This window comes from Salvelinus fontinalis, chromosome 6 (genome assembly GCF_029448725.1).
Source record: "Salvelinus fontinalis isolate EN_2023a chromosome 6, ASM2944872v1, whole genome shotgun sequence".
Lineage (NCBI taxonomy): Eukaryota > Metazoa > Chordata > Actinopteri > Salmoniformes > Salmonidae > Salvelinus > Salvelinus fontinalis.
Window position 1 is genome coordinate 44,681,411 of NC_074670.1, and position 20,443 is coordinate 44,701,853.

The 20,443-nt window shown below is 40.9% G+C and overlaps 1 protein-coding gene across 1 annotated transcript in view; it reads left to right on the forward strand.

Annotated features, from left to right (window-relative positions):
• LOC129857883 (5-hydroxytryptamine receptor 4-like) overlaps window positions 1-20,443 on the forward strand; it is a 181,413-nt gene that overhangs the window by 65,751 nt on the left and 95,219 nt on the right. Inside the window, exon 3 of the mRNA XM_055926558.1 lies at window positions 18,389-18,502. Within this exon, the coding sequence (XP_055782533.1) occupies window positions 18,389-18,502 (114 nt within the window). The remainder of the gene's footprint in view (window positions 1-18,388; window positions 18,503-20,443) is intronic.

A 20,443-nucleotide genomic window follows, 5' to 3' on the forward strand; every position in this document is an offset into this window, starting at 1 on the left:
ATCTTCATCAGGCATCCATATCCCAGGTGGGGGTGGAAGGGCAGTACTCGGTGACATCACTTCCTGAAACAGGAGGTAAAGCATGTACAACATAGGTTCACAATATTAACATTCAATGTATCAAAATATATGATCATACACAAGGAATGTGATCAATATTTACAGTAATATACATACAATATTCAATTGGGATTAAAAAAAAACATAATTTGTACATATTGAAACTATAAAAACGGTTTCAAGTCAAACTCCTCGTTAAGGCCAAGAGTTGACAGTGTGTTGAGCCTGTGGATCCAGAAAGATTCCCTTTGAAGAAGTTTCCTCTCATTGTCTCCTCCCCTGCGTGACATCTTGACCATTTCTATTACAATGAATCTCAGAGAACTAATAGGATGTCCAGCTTGTACAAAATGAAAAGCAACCGTTGGGTAATCAGATTTAATCACAACCTCTCTCACGTTTGGGGTCTTTTAAAAACCATACGTGGGGGATCTTTAAAAATGGGGTTCAATGGTGGGTCAGTACCAGTGGAGGCTGGAGACTTGAAAAATTGAGGAAGGCGGGAGACCTATGGTATAGGCACTAAACACATGGAGATGTCAAAGTGTGTTTCAAAAATCGTCAGAAGAGTAATTATTTTAACCTAAAGCATTTAATAAAGACATGTGTAGTACAATATTATGGGGAATGGGAATGAGAGGGCTACTTACACAGTGTTTGGAAGGGATCACAGCAGTGATTGAATGAGGGTATGAGGTATAAGTTCAGATGTTCAGAGGCTTGACTTCAGTGCAGGACAGGATTTGTCTGGGAAGACAAAAAACAATAACACAACAAACTACACAGTTAGACCAAAGAGCTAAGAATGAGTTAGTCCAAGCAAGGAGTAAAATCATTGATGTGTAATAATGTGACTGTAAGTGATTGACTCTACATAGAGTAATGAGAGAAAATTGATAGGGGTACTCACAGTGCTTGGAGAGGAAACATTCAATGTGCCAGTAGATGAGCGGGCACATGAGACGTCATGGCTTCAGTTCATATCAGGACAGAGTTGACAATGATAGTAGAGTGGACTGGTCATCACCTCTTAATCAGGGAACAGGAGGGGACTTAGCTGGAAATACAAAGAGCAGATACGTTCCATTACAGCTGCGCCATCTTATGGTTTGAAAAAGTTTATCCGTGAAGTTAAACACAGAGTTCACATCTCGCCCACTTGACACATATCAAAGTAGCCCAAGAAACATTCCTGAATAACGCCTTGATCATCCACATACCTGACTATAACTGACAACTGCAAGCAGACTGGTGGCACCATAGGTTCCATAGGGGGGGCCCAGAGTTTTTCCTTATCCGTTAACCTAACTAGGAAAACTCTGGGCCCTATAAGGTATGACAGCGATTAATCAGTTGTAAAAAGATTTTATAAGGGCTATGATGGGACCCGTTTTTCCTAATCAGGTCACATGGTTTTAAAAAACGGGGGGAAACTCCTGGCCCTGGGGGGGATGAAAACCCTGTCAAACTGCAGCAACCTTATACTTATTAATATTAATTATGTTTAGACTAGATTAGGAAGTGGATTTCCTCTACTGATAGACAATAGAACTCACAGGGCTGAGCATGCTTTATGAATGTTTGCATCGTGCAGTTCTATGCAACTGTAAGCCTTATAACATTTTTACTCACATCTGTCATCACTATGTTGATTGATTAATTCCAGTTAATACTTTTGAATATAAACTAAATTTGATCACATTCACATTTTCTCCTGACACACAAATGGACTAGAAATACATAACGTTACCAATTAGTTTACCCTGACCAAATGGACAGCGCACATAGGCTCTATGCATCTGCTCTTATTAGTAGCCAACAGTTGATCAGACTGAAAATTTGTCTCGCTTTCTTCCCATACAGCATGTCAGATCTCAAATGTTTAGGTGTAGCCTAGCCACTGCAACATTTATATCATCAGTTTTTGCTTGTGTCTGTCCAGAGTGATGATGTGTTATCTTTGCTAAATAAATACCGGAGGAAAGTGGAAAGCCTACTTGAGTGCACGCGAAAAAAATGTGCTGCGTCAACCTCTCTTGTTAATCTTTTAATGGATGATGCGATGGAAGCGATCAAGTCATTCGGAATTGATTTCGACGTTCCAGAAAAGACAGTCGAAAGTTCGATATGTTCAGCAAATAAGCATTGTTACGTGCAATTACCTCTGCAAGCTCATTGCAGTTTCCCTTGTCGGCAGCACTTTCCTCTCGTAGTGAGCTCTAAAAGCAAATTATTGCATGCCCAAAAACGCAGTGTTGATATGCCGCTTGAGAACATCCCTGTTTCTTCTAACTTGTCACGCAAGTTTGAATACGCAGACCTTCGTAATGATCGGTGCAGATTTTTCCCAGAAGCTTGAATCTGAAGCTGTACGATCGATGTTCTTCGGGTCACTGTACCCACCGTTCAACCAAGCCTCAGACTTTCCAAAAAGCAGGCAAGGCCAGCAATACAGGTGGCTTGATGAAAGGCTCCCTGTTAACTATCTATACATTTGATACCAGTTGGTATTGAACGCCCTCACCTTTTCATCCTTCTTCATGAAACTGCAGAGGCAGTGAAAAAGCAGAGGTCGACGCTCACTTTTAATTCGCACCGTGTACCCCAGAGAATGAAAGGGGTTCTAACACATAGAACCCCCATGGGCTGTAATTTCTGAGGGTGGTAACTCTAATGAACATATCCTCTGCAGCAGAGGTAACTCTGGGTTTTCCTTTCCTTTGGCGGTCCTCTCTTTGCTTATTTGAGCTGTTCTTGCCATAACATGGGCTTGGTCTTTAACCAAATAGGGCTAACTTCAGTATACCACCCCTACCGTGTCACAGCACAACTGATTGGCTCAAACTAATTAAGAAGGAAAGAAATTTCACAAATGAACTTTTAACAAGGCACACCTGTTAACTTCTTCTGGCTGCAGCCCGACACCGGTACACTTATGACAACATCCAGCTCAAGTGCAGGGCGCGAAATTCAAAAGATATTTTTTTTTAAATATTTAACTTTCACACATTAACCTCTACCGAGCACCTACCCCGGGTCCGGGAGCACCCTCCACCCCCCCCCCCCCCCCCCCCCCACACACACACTGATTAGCATCGCTAGCATAGCGTCACAATTAAATAGTAGCATCTAAATATCATTCAATCACAAGTCCAAGACACCTAATGAAAGATACAGATCCTGTGAATAAAGCCACCATTTCAGATTTTTAAAATGTTTTACAGGGAAGACACAATATGTAAATCTATTAGCTAAACACGTTAGCAAAAATCACAATTTTTCTTGTCCACCATTTTCTCTCAACACCAGTAGCTATCACCAATTCGGCTAAACTAAGATATTGATAGCCACTAACCAAGAAAAAACCTCCTCAGATGACAGTCTGATAACATATTTATGGTATAGGATAGGTTTTGTTAGAAAAATGTGCATATTTCAGGTAGATGTCATAGGTTACAATTGCACCCACCGTCAAAATACACAGCATACACTAATCGAAAGACACAGATCCTGTGAATACAGACAATATTTCAGATTTTCTAAGTGTCTTACAGCGAAAACACAATAAATCGTTATATTAGCATACCACATATGCAAACGTTACCAGAGCATTGATTCTAGCCAAAGAGAGCGATAACGTAAACATTGCAAAAATATATTAATTTTTTCACTAACCTTCTCAGAATTCTTCCGATGACACTCCTGTAACATAATATTATAGAATCAATATAGAGTTTGATCGAAAATGTGCATATTTAGCGGCACAAATCGTGCTTACACAATGGAAATACTGTCCAACTACTCAAGCAATCTGCCCGGCAGCATCATGATAATACAACTATTTTTATCGAAAACTATTCATAAACTTGACTAAAAAAATACAGGTTGGCCATGAAATGAAAGATGCATTAGTTATTAATGCAACCGCTAAGTTAGATTTTTTAAATTAACGTTACTAGACATACAGTGTGCGTTACAGACAGACTAGTGCCGCAATAACTGTGTCACCATTTACCATTATTGAGTTTACATTTTTCCACATAAAAATGGAATAACATCATAAATAGCTCTTACTTTTCGACGAGCTTCCATCGGAATCTTGGCCAAGTGGTACTTTTGTCCAAAAGAATCGTTGCTTGGTTGTAAAACGTTGCATTCAACTTCTGATATAGCAGCTAACTATAGCTAACAATTGCTAACATTAGCTAACGTGTCCAAATCCTCAATACGCAATACTGAGGAAATTCCGAAAAATAGCAATATAATCGCATAATCTGATATAACTCGGCTTCAAATAGCTTCGTTATGATGTTTCTAACACCTATATCAAATTAAATTACAGACTGATATATCTAAAGTTCATTACTGAGCGCTCGAAAATGGCATGCCCAGGTCTCTCTCTGCGTAAAGTTCAATGTCGAAAAGATGGCGTACCTCACTCCTTGGTGTTTTATAACCTCTGAGAGATACCTAGGAAGCCCATTCCACTTCTCATTGGTTACTGACATCCAGGGGAAGGCGGGTGCAGTTCGTGTCGTTCCATAGGATATACACACCCCTTTAAACTGAACTGAGATCAGAGCTTCGCTCTCAGACCTTCGCAAAACCTGTCATGGATTTCGCTGTAGAAAGAGTTCTGTTCCACTCAGAGACATAATTCAAACGGCTATAGAAACTAGATAGTGTTTTCTATCCAATAATAACAATAATATGCATATTGTACAATCAAGAATTGAGTAGGAAGCCGTTTCATCTGTAGAGACAATTATGCTAATTTGAAACAGCACCCCCTATAGTCGCAAGAAGTTAACAAGTCCAAGACACCAGATGAAAGGTGCACATCTTGTGAATCAAGCCAACATGTCCGATTTTTAAAATGTTTTACAGGGAAGACACAATATTTAAATCTATTAGCTAATCACGTTAGCAAAAGACACCAATATTCTTACTCCATCAGTTTATGACTCCATCAGTAGCTATCACAAATTCGGCCAAATAAAGATAAAAATAGCCACTAACCAAGAAACAACCTCATCAGATGACAGTCTGATAACATATTTATTGTATAGCATATGTTTTTTTCAAAAAATGTGCATATTTCAGGTATAATTCATAGTTTACATTTCAGCTACAATCAGAAATTGCACCGAAAGCAGCCATAATATTTACAGACACCAACGTCAAATACCTAATTACTCATCATAAAACATTTCTGAAAAATACATAGTGTACAGCAATTGAAAGACAGGCATCTTGTGATTCTAGACAATATTTCCGATTTATTAAATGTTTTACAGCGCAAACAAAATGTAGCGTGATATTAGCATAGCCACAATAGCCAGAAACACTTGGGCGCCCACGACCAGTCAACATGCACGACAGATATTAGAAATAGCATCATAAAATGTTTCTTACTTTTGGTGATCTACCGTCAGAATGTTGGATAAGGTGTCCTTTGTCCAGAATAGTCGTTGTTTTGATCTGAAACGGCAAATATCCCTCTTCATATAGCATGGGCACTTGCCAAGTGACACGGATTACTCCAAAATCAACAAAGTTAGAAAACGGAACACGGCAAAACTCCCGAAAAAGTTTCAATAATCTCAATAAACTACACTGCTCAAAAAATTAAAGGGAACACTTAAACAACACAATGTAACTCCAAGTCAATCACACTTCTGTGAAATCAAACTGTCCACTTAGGAAGCAACACTGATTGACAATAAATTTCACATGCTTTTGTGCAAATGGAATAGACAAAAGGTGGAAATTATAGGCAATTAGCAAGACACCCCCCAAAACAGGAGTGATTCCTCAGACCCCTTGTGAGGTCCCCTTGTGAGGTCATTTTGCAGGGCGCTGGCAGTGCACCTCCTTGCACAAAGGCGGAGGTAGCGGTCCTGCTGCTGGGTTGTTGCCCTCCTACGGCCTCCTCCACGTCTCCTGATGTACTGGCCTGTCTCCTGGTAGCGCCTGCATGCTCTGGACACTACGCTGACAGACACAGCAACCCTTTTTGCCACAGTTCGCATTGATGTGTCATCCTGGATGAACTGCACTACCTGAGCCACTTGTGTGGGTTGTAGACTCCGTCTCATGCTACCACTAGAGTGAGAGCACCGCCAGCATTCAAAAGTGACCAAAACATCAGCCAGGAAGCATAGGAACTGAGAAGTGGTCTGTGGTCACCACCTGCAGAATCACTCCTGTTTTGGGGGGTGTCTTGCTAATTGCCTATAATTTCCACCTTTTGTCTATTCCATTTGCACTACAGCATGTGAAATTTATTGTCAATCAGTGTTGCTTCCTAAGTGGACAGTTTGATTTCACAGAAGTGTGATTGACTTGGAGTTACATTGTGTTATTTAAGTGTTCCCTTTATTTTTTTGAGCAGTGTATATTGAAAAAACATACGTTACGATGATATGGTGACATGTATCAAATCAAATCTAAGACGGAGATGTTCGTATTTCATAACGACAGCTAAACAGAAGCCATATCAATGCCCTCTTTCGCGCGCTCCAGAAACAGGAAATGAACGGTCACGTCAAACAAAGACCTTTTATTCCACCTCTGACCAAGATAGACACGAAATTTCTTCTCTCACCGCATCTTGACAACCAGGGGAAGGCGTAGGAAGTGTTTGTAGACTCCTACGTCACACGCCCATGTATAGGCATGCAGTTGAACAGAGCATAGATTTCTGACATTTCACTTCCTGGTCAGAAAAAGTGCTGCAGAAGGATTTCTGTTTCACTCAGAGAAATAATTCAAACGTTTTTAGAAACTAGAGTGTTTTCTATCCAATTGTAATAATAATATGCATATTGTACGAGCAAGAATTGAGTACGCCGCCGTTTGAAATGGGCACATCTTTTCTGGCTACTCAATACGCCCCCTGCAGCCATAACAGGTTAATTGAAATGCATTTCAGGTGACTACCTCATGAAGCTGGGTGAGAGAATGCCAAGAGAGTGCAAGCTGTCATCAAGGCAAAGGGTGGCTACTTTGTAGAATCTCAAATATAAAATATATTTGTATTTGTTTAACACTTTTTTGGTTACTACATGATTCCATATGCGTTATTTCATCTTTTTGATGTCTTCACTAGTATTCTGCAATGTAGAAAATAGTAAAAAAAAAAAAAAAAAAACCTTGAATGAGTAGGTGTGTCCAAGCTTTTAACTGGTACTGTATGTCCTATATACGTTAAATGGAAATGGGATTGGTTGGATGAGTGTGATTATTCACGGAAAGGGCTCATTTGAAAGTCCATTAGCAGGATTGTGAAAAGCCAAAGAGAACGTGTTTATTTTAGCCAGATAACATCTCTGAGTCTTTTTAATATAATATGGACTGTCGTTAGAGGTCAGGTACATGTAGAGTCAGTCAGGAGTCTGAGTTCCACAGTCTAGGACAGGTCAGTGGGGACAACACACCCAGTTCAGGTTCCATTTCCTTATATACTTGAACTTTTTAATCGAGGCAACCACTTAGCACATTATCCAATTTTAAAAGGACAAATGGAAGATGCTATTTTTCCTTTGTCTGCCCTTTGCCAAGGTGAAGACGTATCTAAGCAACAGAAAGTTATCCCTTGTCTTAGACATGGCATATCTGGCCCATCTCTAGGAGAAAATGACTCACTAGCTCTAAATCAAATCAAATGTTATTTGTCACATGCGTCATAAACAATAGGTGTAAACTAACAGTGAAATGCTTACTTACAGGCCCCAACAATGCAGAGAGAAAAATAGAGCAATTATAGAAAGAATTATAACTCAAAGAATAAATACACAATGAGTAACGATAAGTTGGCTATGTACACATGGTACCAGTACCGAGTCGATGTGCAGAGGTGCGAGCTAACTGAGGTAGATAAATACAGTATAGGTAGGGATAAAATGACTAGGCAACAGAATAGATAATAAAAAGTAGCAGCAGCGTAGGTGGGTCAATGCAGATAGTCCTGGTAGCTATTTGGTTAACTATTTAGCTATTTGGTTAACTTATGGCTTGGGGGTAGAATATGTTCAGGGTCCTGTTGGTTCCAGACTTGGTGCATTGGTACCACTTGCCGTGCGGTAGCAGAGAGAACAGGCTATGACTTGGGTGGTTGGAGTCTTTGACAAGTTTTAGTGCCTTCCTTTGACATCGCCTGGTATAAAGGTCCTGGATGGCAGGGAGCTGCCGAATGCACTACCCTCTGTAGCGCATCTGGATGCCGAGCAATTGCCAAACCAAGTGGTGATGCAGCCAGTCAAGATGCTCTCGATGGTGCAGCTGTTGAGGATCTGATGGCCCATGCCAAATCTTTTAAGCCTTGTGTGGGGAAAGAGGCATTGTCGTGACTTCTTCACGACTGTGTTGGTGTGTGTGGACCATGTTAATTCCTTAGTGATGTGGACACCGAGGATCTTGATGCACTCGACCCGCTCCACTAGATGTGGATGGGGGGCGTGCATGGCCCTCCGTTTCCTGTAGTACACGATCAGCTCCTTTGTCTTGCTGATGTTGAGGGAGAGGTTGTTGTCCTGGCACCACACTGCCAGGTCGTGACCTTCTCCCGATAGGCTTTCTTACATGTGAACCTGCACATTTTATTTTCACATGTGATTGATTTTCACATGTGAACTTGCAATTCCACATATGAAAGTGAGATTTTCATATGTGATTTTTTTTTTACATGTGAAACCGCAATTTACGTGAGGTGAAAATATGTTATTCCCCTCACATGTGAAAATGTGTCGCGATTTGACATGTGAAAGTGCAAATTTGTCATGTGTTTTTTTGTATAAATGTACTGCATTCATTTTTACTAAACAGTACGTTCTAAATAGTATGTAGTGCGATTATTACACAGTATTTAGTGTTAGTAAGTAGTAGGCAAGACAGACTTCTGACCCGGCCAATGTATGTCTGGTTCATGATGTTGAGCTGTGGAACCCTTTCACCACTAAAAGGTTCTAAGTATTACCTTTTTTCACCACAAAACGGTTCTAACCTGGAACCAAAAAGGATTCTCCCATAGGAACAAATTAAGAAGCTTTTTTTCCCCCTAAGAGTGTAGCTAAAGTCTTGTGATTCACAATGTCAAACATGCAATGTTGAAAGGCAATTCATACGGTTCTTTGACGGTGGTCGTCATAGATGGGATTTCACAAGAATGTCAAGCATAGACGGGATATAAGACTGTTTCACTGACACAGTCTACACACTGCCATATTACTTCTGTCAATTATGCCGTCATAAAGGCCTGCTCTAATGCATGCTGCTGCTTTCACTGCTGCTACGTATGAAACTGGATAATATCGCTGAGGAATGGTCATCGACATCGTTGTCAATCATCGTCGTTCCCATCGTTGTCATTGATATTGGTCACAGTAGAGGTGATGTGTATTTTGACACAGTGCCGATATGTTTGGCAAAACACCAGCAACGTGAAGTACGCATGTATCTAATGTGAACAAATTGACTGTGTGCAGTGAGTATACGGTTGGTGTGAAATGGAATAGCGTGTCATAGTCTGAATTCAGTTGGTAATTCTTTCTGAAAAAATAAGAAAACAACACAAGACAGAAAATAGAAGCGTGTCAATCAGCTTCAGCTTCTGCTTCAGTGCTAGTGCAGTTTCACCCTAAAGGACCTCTTTATCCACCGGGACTCAAGGAAGTCACATTCAAAGACAGTTTAAATGAGGAGCAATCAAATCCCACTCCAGGTGCAAGCCATTTACAGATGTCCTTTCTATTACAAGCTATGCCACAAACAGGATAAGGCAAATAAATGATTGATTATTGCGAGGAAATACATGTATTACGTTGTATATGATTGGCGATGGTCATTTCAATTGACCTAGCCTGTTTAGTTTCACTGAGTGATGGAATGCTCAGTGTTTATGTGTAAACTGTCAGAATTATGGTTTACTCTGGGATGTGTCATAATGAGAGCATTTTCTTACAAATGATGTTGCTCTAATTATTATGGTCCTTGAATTATGCTCGTCATTAACATTTACATCTTTCAAAAGCATTAGCATTTTTTTGTCATTTGTGTTATACAGATGCAGATTACTGATGTACAGTATAGATATATATTACAGCATACAGATTTTTCTCTCTAGACACAATTGCCGAAGTGCTCGTCACAACAAATATCTAATTGCGTAGTCAGTCACATTCTTCTCACAGAAAGTAGGGATCAGATCTAGTTTGACAGACTCTGTTCATGCTTATCTACCAGTCTGTCTGTGATGGCTACAGATGTAGGATCTTCATTTGATCACTCTTTTATTGCCTCAAATTTTCCTGCATGGCAGGAAATGCAAAATTGTAGTGTATTCAAGGTTTAAAAAGGCTTCTAAAGTTTGTAATTTCCTTGATTGCCCTAACGAAAAATCTATCAACCCCTACAAAAAAATGGCCATGAATTATAATCCACAGAATAATTCACATTTCCTGTTGCGGCAGGATTATTTTCCTGCTGTAGCAAACTGGCTCAAATTAAAATCCTACATCTGTAGCTAGTTTTAGTGTCTGCCATGACAAAGTACAAGAGGTTGATTATCTCAGTCAAAGTTCATTAGTTTTAACCACCATGCCTGCCACACTTTGCAGATAGGAAAACAGCCTTGTCACATCGCCTCTGCTATGCCATTTCATGTGGCCGTATGGGGGGCCAGAAGCTCTGTGACCTGAATAGGCTCTTTGTCAACTGTCTTTAGAGAAAAGAGGACTAGAACAAGTTAACAGAGTGGAAAATTATTTTTAATTGTATGCCTATGGTCTTGTATGCCTATGGTCCTGTGTCCTGCCCTTTTCTTGCATCTGTATGAAGAAATATGAATCAAATTTGTATGCATCCCAAATGGTCAAAAGTAGTGCACTATGTGGGGAATATTTGTGATGTAGACTAAAGTCCTGTCCAGAACATTTAAACATCCATAATAACAGAGACTTGACAAGAATCTCATTTGAATCACTTCTAGTAATTGATGTAAAATCTAACTTTTAACTTTGAGGGCTAATTTCAAGTATCTCAAGCCATATGTTATACTGTATTTCTGAAGATACCCCTTTGGCTGCCAGGGCTTGAAAGCTGAGCAAGCAGTGGTGTTATGGGACTGTTTTATCGGTTCCTTGAACCTAGATAGATAGATAGATAGATAGAACTCTCTCTTTCATCTGTATGAAGTGATGATATAAGGAAATAAAATGTATCTCGCTAACTTGACATTTGCCATCATAACACGAAGCAAATAAACATCACATTTTAATAAACTCTTATTTAAAGCTTTCTGCCGACCTATAGTGACCTCTGTCTATAAGCTTTTTTTCTGTCAAATGTTTTGATTGAATCTCTCATTTAAGTTCTTAACCTTGTTCTTTTTTTTCATGAGCCAGAGGTTTAATATTTTAGTCTATGTCACGTTCTGACCTTAGTTCCTTTTTTATGTCGCTGTTTTGGTTTGGTCAGGGCGTGAGTTGGGGTGGGCATTCTATGTTGTTTTTCTATGTTTGTATGTCTGTGTTTGGCCTGGTATGGTTCTCAATCAGAGGCAGCTGTCGATCGTTGTCTCTGATTGAGAATCATACTTAGGTAGCCTGTTTTCCCACTAGGGGTTGTGGGTAGTTGTTTTCTGTGTCTGTGTTTTACCATACAGAACTGTTTCAGTCTCGTTCGTTCTCTTTTGTTGTTTTGTCATTCAGTGTTCAGTTGCATTTCATTAAAATGTACACTTACCACGCTGCACATTGGTCCGATCTTTCATACTCGTCATCAGACGAGGACGAGTACAGTTACAGTCTAGAAAACTGCATAGCAATCAATATACCTCTCCAAAGTCCGAACCATGCATTTTGATACATTTGCTCTGGAGTGCTTGAAACTTTTCAACCAGATTGTACTTCACGCATTCATTGTTTTTTCCCCTCCTGAACTATTTCTGCCTGGAAAAAAAATCAGTTTCACAAGAGGTAAAGATAACAATAAGAATAACACTTGTCTGAATCAGTCTCCATCACTTCAATGCGTGAACATAAATATGCCACAAGAGGCAAGTATAAGCAGCAGTGGTCTCATAGAAAGGCCCATCTTTGAAAATAAAATAATCATTGGGACTAAAATAACGTAGGCTGCCTGGAGCCACTTAAATTCAAATCTCAGCCAGGGTGCACTTTCAACAGATTTTTTGTAACAAATTCTGTGTTACAATAAATATAGGGTTGAGTCAAACTATTATTGACTGAAGCTACAAATACATGACTCTAGTGTAAATGCACGATTACATTTTTTTTGGTGTTTTTGTTTGTCAGTGTCTGTGACCACCCAGATTGATATTATTGACTTGTACAGATAACAAAACTCCTGAAAAGGAACAAAAAATGTTCATAGAGGAATATAGCTTGGTTTATAGCTAGCGTTGACATTATTCCAGACTTGTTGAGAAATCTCTCGGTGTGAGTAAACAGGGTAGGGATACCTTTTGATAGGTTTTCTAGCAGTCTTTCTGCTTGGTTCATGTTGAAATAAGCACTTGCCCTAATGCTTTGAGCCATTCACTTCAGTTATATTTCAGTTATTATACCCCACTCTCCGCTTAAATGCACTTTACTTTACAGCCTTTAAGCCTAATTGAGGAGAGCATACTGCACTCAATTTTCTCCACATCACTCTGCATAGTCTGTTTTTGTGGCTCTGACAACATTTTGACACTGTACTTTTGTAGTGATGAGTGAATATTTGGAGCAGACAGACAGACACTTTGCCCTGGAGTACATAATAGGTTGTTAGGACACGCCTGCTGAGAGGAACCACTAATTACATGTTCATGTCCAGATAGCTATTGTTTGGTCCCGTGTGGCTCAGTTGGTAGAGCATGGCGCTTGCAACGCCAGGGTTGTGGGTTCAATTCCCACAGGGGGACCAGGATGAATATGTATTAACTTTCCAATTTGTAAGTCGCTCTGGAAAAGAGCGTCTGCTAAATGACTTAAATGTAAATGTAATGTAAATGTTTATAATAAATCATTTGCATGAAGGACACCAGCACGGCCAAGGGGCTTGATAGGCATGTGAAAGGGACAGCATTCCCCAATATAAACTGAATCACGGTGTCGTGAATATTAGTAATGCCTCTGGCTTAGGTGTGATTGTAATAAATAAATATGCAAAGTACCATATTGTGGTTGATTGTGACAGGTTACGCAATTGTAGCCATGTAGCAGATGAAACTACTGGGCTGGTGTGTTCACTGAGCCTTAGGTCATCTGTCTTGGGGTTGGAGTGTTGATTGAGCTGTTGCTCACTGATTGTCTCAATTGTACGTGAAATGTTTCAGATGTCATCACACACATGTAGATGCCTCACTGAAAATCTGATGGAGTTTGAGTTGGACTTCTTTACAATGAGTTGCAGTTAGAATATCTGAACTACAGTTAAACTTGAAATCAAAGCCTTCACTAAACAGTACTGACAGTGCTGTGAAAAAGTTTTTGGCCCCTTCCTGATTTCTTATTTTTTTGCACATTTCTCACACTTAAATGTTTCAGATCATCAAACACATTTTAATATTACACAAAGATAAGCCAAGTAAACACAAAATGCAGTTTTTAAATGATAATTTTATTTATTAAGGGAAAAAAGCTAGCCGAACCTTCATGGTCCTATGTGAAAAAGTAATTGCCCCCTAAACTTAATTACTGGTTGTGCCACCCTCAGCAGCAACAACTGCAATCAAGCGTTTGCGATAACTGGCAGTGAGTCTTTCACATCGCTGTGAAGGAATTTTGGCCCACTCTTCTTTGCAGAATTGTTTTAATTCAGCCACATTGGAGTGTTTTTGAGCATGAACCGCCGCTTTAAGGTCACGCCACAGCATCTCAATCAGATTCAAGTCCGGACTTTGACTAGGCCACTCCAAAACCTTCATTTTGTTTTTTTAAGCCATTCAGAGGTGGGCTTGCTGGTGTGTTTTGGATCATTGTCCTGCTGCAGAACCCAAGTGCGCTTCAGCTTGAGTTCACAAACTGATGGCCGGACATTCTCCTTCAGGATTTTTTGGTAGAGAGCAGAATTCATGGTTCCATCAATCACAGCAAGTCATCCAGGTCCTGAAGCAGCAAAGCAGCCCCAGACCATCACACTACCACCACCATATTTGACTGTTGGTATGATGTTCTTTGTCTGAAATGCTGTGTTACTTTTACGCCAGATGTAACGGGACGCACACCTTCCAAAAAGTTCAACTTATGTCTCGTCAGTCCACAGAATATTTTCCCAAAAGTCTTGGGGATCATCAAGATGTTTTTTTGCCAAAAGAGAGATGAGCATTTATGTTCTTTTTGGTCAGCAGTGGTTTTCGCCTTGGAACTCTGCCATGGATGCCATTTTTTCCCAGTCTCTTTCTTATGGTTGAGTCATGAACACTGACCTTAATTAAGGCAAGTGAGGCCTGCAGTTCTTTTAGATGTTGTTGTGGGTTCTTTTGTGACCTCTTGGATGAGTCGTCGCTGCGCTCTTGGGGTAATTTTGGTAGGCCGGCCACTCCTGGGAAGGTTCACCACTGTTCCAAATTTTCTCCATTTGTGGATAATGTCTCTCACCGTGGTTCGCTGGAGTTCCAAAGCTTTAGAAATGGCTTTGTAACCCTTTCCAGACTGATAGATGTCAATTACTTTGTTTCTCATCTGTTCCTGAATTTCTTTGGATCGAGGCATGATGTCTTGCTTTTTGAGATCTTATGGCCTACCTCACTTTGTCAGACAGGTTCCATTTAAGGGATTTCTTGATTCAACAGGTCTGGCAGTAGTCAGGCCTGGTTGTGGCTAGTGAAATTGAGCTCAGCTTTCCAAAAAATGTGATTAACCACAGTAAATTCATGATTTAACAAAGGGGGGCAATTACTTTGTCACATAGGGCCATGAAGGTTTGGATAGCTTTTTTCCATTAATAAATAAAATCGCTTAAACTGCATTTTTTGTTTACTTGGGTTATCTTTGTGTAATATTAACATTTGTTTGATGATCTGAAACATTTAAGTGTAACAAAAGTGCAAAAAAAGAAGAAATCAGGAAGGGGGCAGATACTTTTTCACAGCACTGTATATACACTGCTCAAAAAAATAAAGGGAACACTTAAACAACACAATGTAACTCCAAGTCAATCACACTTCTGTGAAATCAAACTGTACCCTTAGGAAGCAACACTGATTGACTATAAATTTCACATGCTGTTGTGCAAATGGAATAGACAAAAGGTGGAAATTATAGGCAATTAGCAAGACACCCCCCAAAACAGGAGTGATTCTGCAGGTGGTGACCACAGACCACTTCTCAGTTCCTATGCTTCCTGGATGATGTTTTGGTCACTTTTGAATGCTGGCGGTGCTCTCACTCTAGTGGTAGCATGAGACGGAGTCTACAACCCACACAAGTGGCTCAGGTAGTGCAGTTCATCCAGGAAGGCACATCAATGCGAACTGTGGCAAAAAGGTTTGCTGTGTCTGTCAGCGTAGTGTCCAGAGGATGCAGGCGCTACCAGGAGACAGGCCAGTACATCAGGAGACGTGGAGGAGGCCGTAGGAGGGCAACAACCCAGCAGCAGGACCGCTACCTCCGCCTTTGTGCAAGGAGGTGCACTGCCAGAGCCCTGCAAAATGACCTCCAGCAGGCCACAAATGTGCATGTGTCAGCATATGGTCTCACAAGGGGTCTGAGGATCTCATCTCGGTACCTAATGGCATTCGGGCTACCTCTGGCGAGCACATGGAGGGCTGTGCGGCCCCACAAAGAAATGCCACCCCACACCATGACTGACCCATCGCCAAACCGGTCATGCTGGAGGATGTTGCAGACAGCAGAACGTTCTCCACGGCGTCTCCAGACTCTGTCACGTCTGTCACATGTGCTCATGTGCTCAGTGTGAACCTGCTTTCATTTGTGAAGAGCACAGGGCGCCAGTGGCGAATTTGCCAATCTTGGTGTTCTCTGGCAAATGTCAAACGTCCTGCACGGTGTTGGGCTGTAAGCACAACCCCCACCTGTGGACGTCGGACCCTCATACCACCCTCATGGAGTCTGTTTCTGACCGTTTGAGCAGACACATGCACATTTGTGGCCTGCTGCAGGTCATTTTGCAGGGCGCTGGCAGTGCACCTCCTTGCACAAAGGCGGAGGTAGCGGTCCTGCTGCTGGGTTGTTGCCCTCCTATGGCCTCCTCCACGTCTCCTGATGTACTGGCCTGTCTCCTGGTAGCGCCTGCATGCTCTGGACACTACGCTGACAGACACAGCAAACCTTTTTGCCACAGTTCGCATTGATGTGCCATCCTGGATGAACTGCACTACCTGAGCCACTTGTGTGGGTTGTAGACTCTGTCTCATGCTACAACTAGAGTGAGAGCATCGCCAGCATTCAAAAGTGACCAAAACATCATCCAGGAAGCATAGGAACTGAGAAGTGGTCTGTGGTCACCACCTGCAGAATCACTCCTGTTTTGGGGGGTGTCTTGCTAATTGCCTATAATTTCAACCTTTTGTCTATCCCATTTGCACAACAGTATGTGAAATGTATTGTCAATCAGTGTTGCTTCCTAAGTGGACAGTTTGATTTCACAGAAGTGTGATTGACTTGGAGTTACATTGTGTTGTTTAAGTGTTCCCTTTATTTTTTTGAGCAGTGTAGATAGATGATAGATGACAAAGCTATCACAAGAAAGGCAGTATTATTTGTCTGCCATCAATGTCAACTTGATGTAATAAAAACAATTGAAATGACTACAGTACATGAATGTGAATTGTCATCAGGGAGAGGTCAAATTTTTACAACAAATCCTACATGTTGAGTTGGCAACTTTCTCCACCTCTAGGTGTAGTGTATGTTGTTTAATTTCTAGGGGAGGTGGATGCTGAGTAACTGTCAGAACTCAGTGTTTCTGATTAGAACATACCTGTAGGAGGTGACGTCAAATGAATGCTTCATCTTCGAGAAATTAAATGTCCTTTTAAAACTTGCTGTGGGAAGTTTTGGGAAGTAGCTACATTAAGAATTTGGTGATAGTTCAATTCTTAAAGGCCCAGTGCAAGCAAAAACTAGATTTTAAATATATATATATATATATATATATATATATATATATATATATTTCCTTTCGACACTATGAGATTGGAATAATACTGTGAAATTGTGAAAATGATGATAATGCCCATTTAGTGTAAGAGCTGTTTGAAAAGACCGCCTGGAATTTCTGCCTGTTTTGGTGAGATGGAGTATTGGCCTGCCTAGTGACTTCACCAGGTGGTAAATTAGGTAATAGACCAATAAGAAAGAGAGTTCCAAACCTCTCTGCCAATAACAGCTTGTTTTCAGTTTTCCCCTCCCCACTCAGACCACGCCCAAACAGTCCTAGAAAATGTCTTGCTTGAGAAATTGCTCTTTGCTAAGAAGGTATTTTTGTTTATTTTTGACAATTTTAATTGAAAACAATCACAGTAAGGTACTTTATCGTTACCCAGAAATGATTAAATATTGAGATAAAAACAGCTGCATTGGACCTTTAAGTGAGGTAGCTCTAGATTTTAGACTTGAGGTAACTTTAGGTCAAATAAATTAACATAATGAAGGCAGCAATGAAGGCAACAAATAAGACTGATCTGAGACAAAAAAATGAAATTAGAAAGATTATAGTATAGCTGGGTTGATAAATGTATTCTACTATTCACTGTATAAACACCCAGGGGCAACAAATGTAGTAGTGAGGTAGTGTGGATACTTAGACTGACTGTAACACCTGGGGTGTGAAAACTACAAACATCAGGGGATTACAGTAATGTATTAAATATATCAAACATTCACAACTATGCAAATCATTTACAGGACTTTAAATCATTGTCGTGACAGATAATTTCCTTTAAATATCACAAACATGACACATTAGCCGGGATTTTGGCAGTGTTGTCTGGACATTGCCTGCCTACAGATTCATGTTACCAAGGTGACAGAAGCAGTTTTAGTTTCTCCAGTCATTATGTAACATTTAGTTGGATCATTAACAGTCGACTGCAAATCTGAAGAAATATGTTCCTTTAACTCATTGTATAAATGTAAGTGTCAAAACAAACTTTTTCTTGTAACAGGTGACTATATTGTCAGTGATGTTTTACTAATTCGGGAATGTGTTCTTTCACAAGACTTATTGTCCAGTTGAAATGTAGGTATACTTGGATGGGAAAGGTTATTACATGGAAATAACTTACCAATTAGTTGTTACTTCATGGCTTGTTATTGATATATTCACTGAGTGGTTGTCCTCTCTCCTGTCGTAACCACAGCAACAGCATGCCGAAGAGGATTGCTCTCATCTGCTTCCTTTCCCTGGTGATGCTCATGAGTGTCCTGGGGAACCTCCTGGTCATGACAGCTGTCTGCAAGGACCGCCAGCTCAGGTTAGTCTCTCCCTACGTTCTGTCTGTCTGTGTCTGTCTGTCTGTCTGTCTGTCTGTCTCTCTCGCTCATCCTGCTCTGGCCGAAGCAAATTTACTCTTTCTTCTGTTTAGCATCTTATCACCTTGTTGCACCACACACAGCCTGAATCAGCCCAGATTTGAATGATCCTGCGCTAACAGTATTATGCAGTAATTGTTTTCTCATTAAAAGAGCACCTCCTACTGACTGGTCTATTGTGACCACAGTCCCTTGGTGGTTGAGTTACTAGCTTGGCATGCAGTGACTCTAGCATGCCAACAGTCAGATGCCGGAAGGTAAAGGCTGTCTGATAACCTGGGGATAGTATCATCTCCCAGCACCCCTGATGGAGGAGACAGTAGTAGTTTTCATTGTTTACACACACACACACACACACACACACACACACACACACACACACACACACACACACACACACACACACACACACACACACACACACACACACACACACACACACACACACACACACACACACACACACACACACACACACACACAGGAAATGACAGCACCAGGAGGGATTCTTGGTAGTGTTAACTTCAAATCCCTATTCATCCAAATGTTCAGCTCCAAAAAACGATCCCGGGCTGTGGCGCAGGCGGCCACGACCGGGAGACCAATGAGGTGGCGCACAATTGACCCAGCGTCGTCCGGGTTAGGAGGGGGTTTGGCCGACTGGGATGTCCTTGTCCCATCGTGCTCTAGAGACTCCTTGTGGCAGCCGGGCGCATGCACGCTGACTTCGGTTGCCAGGTGTACGGTGTTTCCTCCGACACATTGGTGCGGCTGGCTTCCAGATGAAGTGAGCAGCGTGACAAGAAGCAGTGCGGCTTTGCAGGGTTGTGTTTCAGAGGACGCATGGCTCTTGACCTTCGCCTCTCCTGAGTCCGTATGGGAGTCGCAGCGATTGGAGAAAACTATAACTACCAATTCGGGAGAAATAGTGTAAACAAAATATTTTAATCAGATTACAGCTACTTTGAAAAACTAGATGATTACTTTTAAATTCAGAAAGGATGTTTGTGAAACTCACTATGCCAATTACACTGCTCCTTTCTTCCCACCATGACTTCCCTGCAGCTCAGATTAATAGGGACATGAAGCAGTACTTCTACCATAGCCCATTCCCCACACTCTGGAGAATTCATCCACAATCACCAATTTACCCTGTAATAGCACACCTGTTCCAGCCATCCATAAAATGAGATCTGTCGTAAGACGGCTTAGCCATAATGGGAGACATTGTGCAGCTGGAGGCAGAGCAACAGAGCCACAGAGCCAGACTCAACTTCTGCAAGTTGATTCCCAAAATGGAAAACTGGATATGGCTTTATTGACATTGACACATTGCACTAATTCAAATCATCATCATGCCTCTCTCTCTCTTTTTCTCTCTTTCTCTCTTTCTCTCTCCTCTCTTCTCAATCTCTATTTCTATCTATCTACTGGGGTCTTTTTATGTCCCATGCCCCAATTGTGACAGCAATGCTGATTTACATATTTTAGGCCTTTTTAATTAGGCTTCAGTTCAGTGGCGAACCCAGTGGCGACAAGATGATTTAGCTTTTTATGTAAAAAAAATCTAGTATTTTATTTTATTCAATTCGTTTGCATCACTGCAAATATGATCTTACATTCTTTAGATACTACATTCAGTTTTGAATGAAAGACAGTATTTCTGCATGTTGAAAGCATGTTGTTAACAGATAGCTGGTAAACAGCATTTATGGCATGTTCTGGTTAAATGACAACGTGATTTTTTGCCGTTCTCAAGCAGCTATTTTTAGCCGAGCGGGCTATGAGCGGTTGCCTCACCGAGAATTTTATTTGTCATTAATGGAGTGCCCAGGGCTTTGGTCTTTCTCAAACAGACTGAAAGGAGGGACGCCGCCACACCA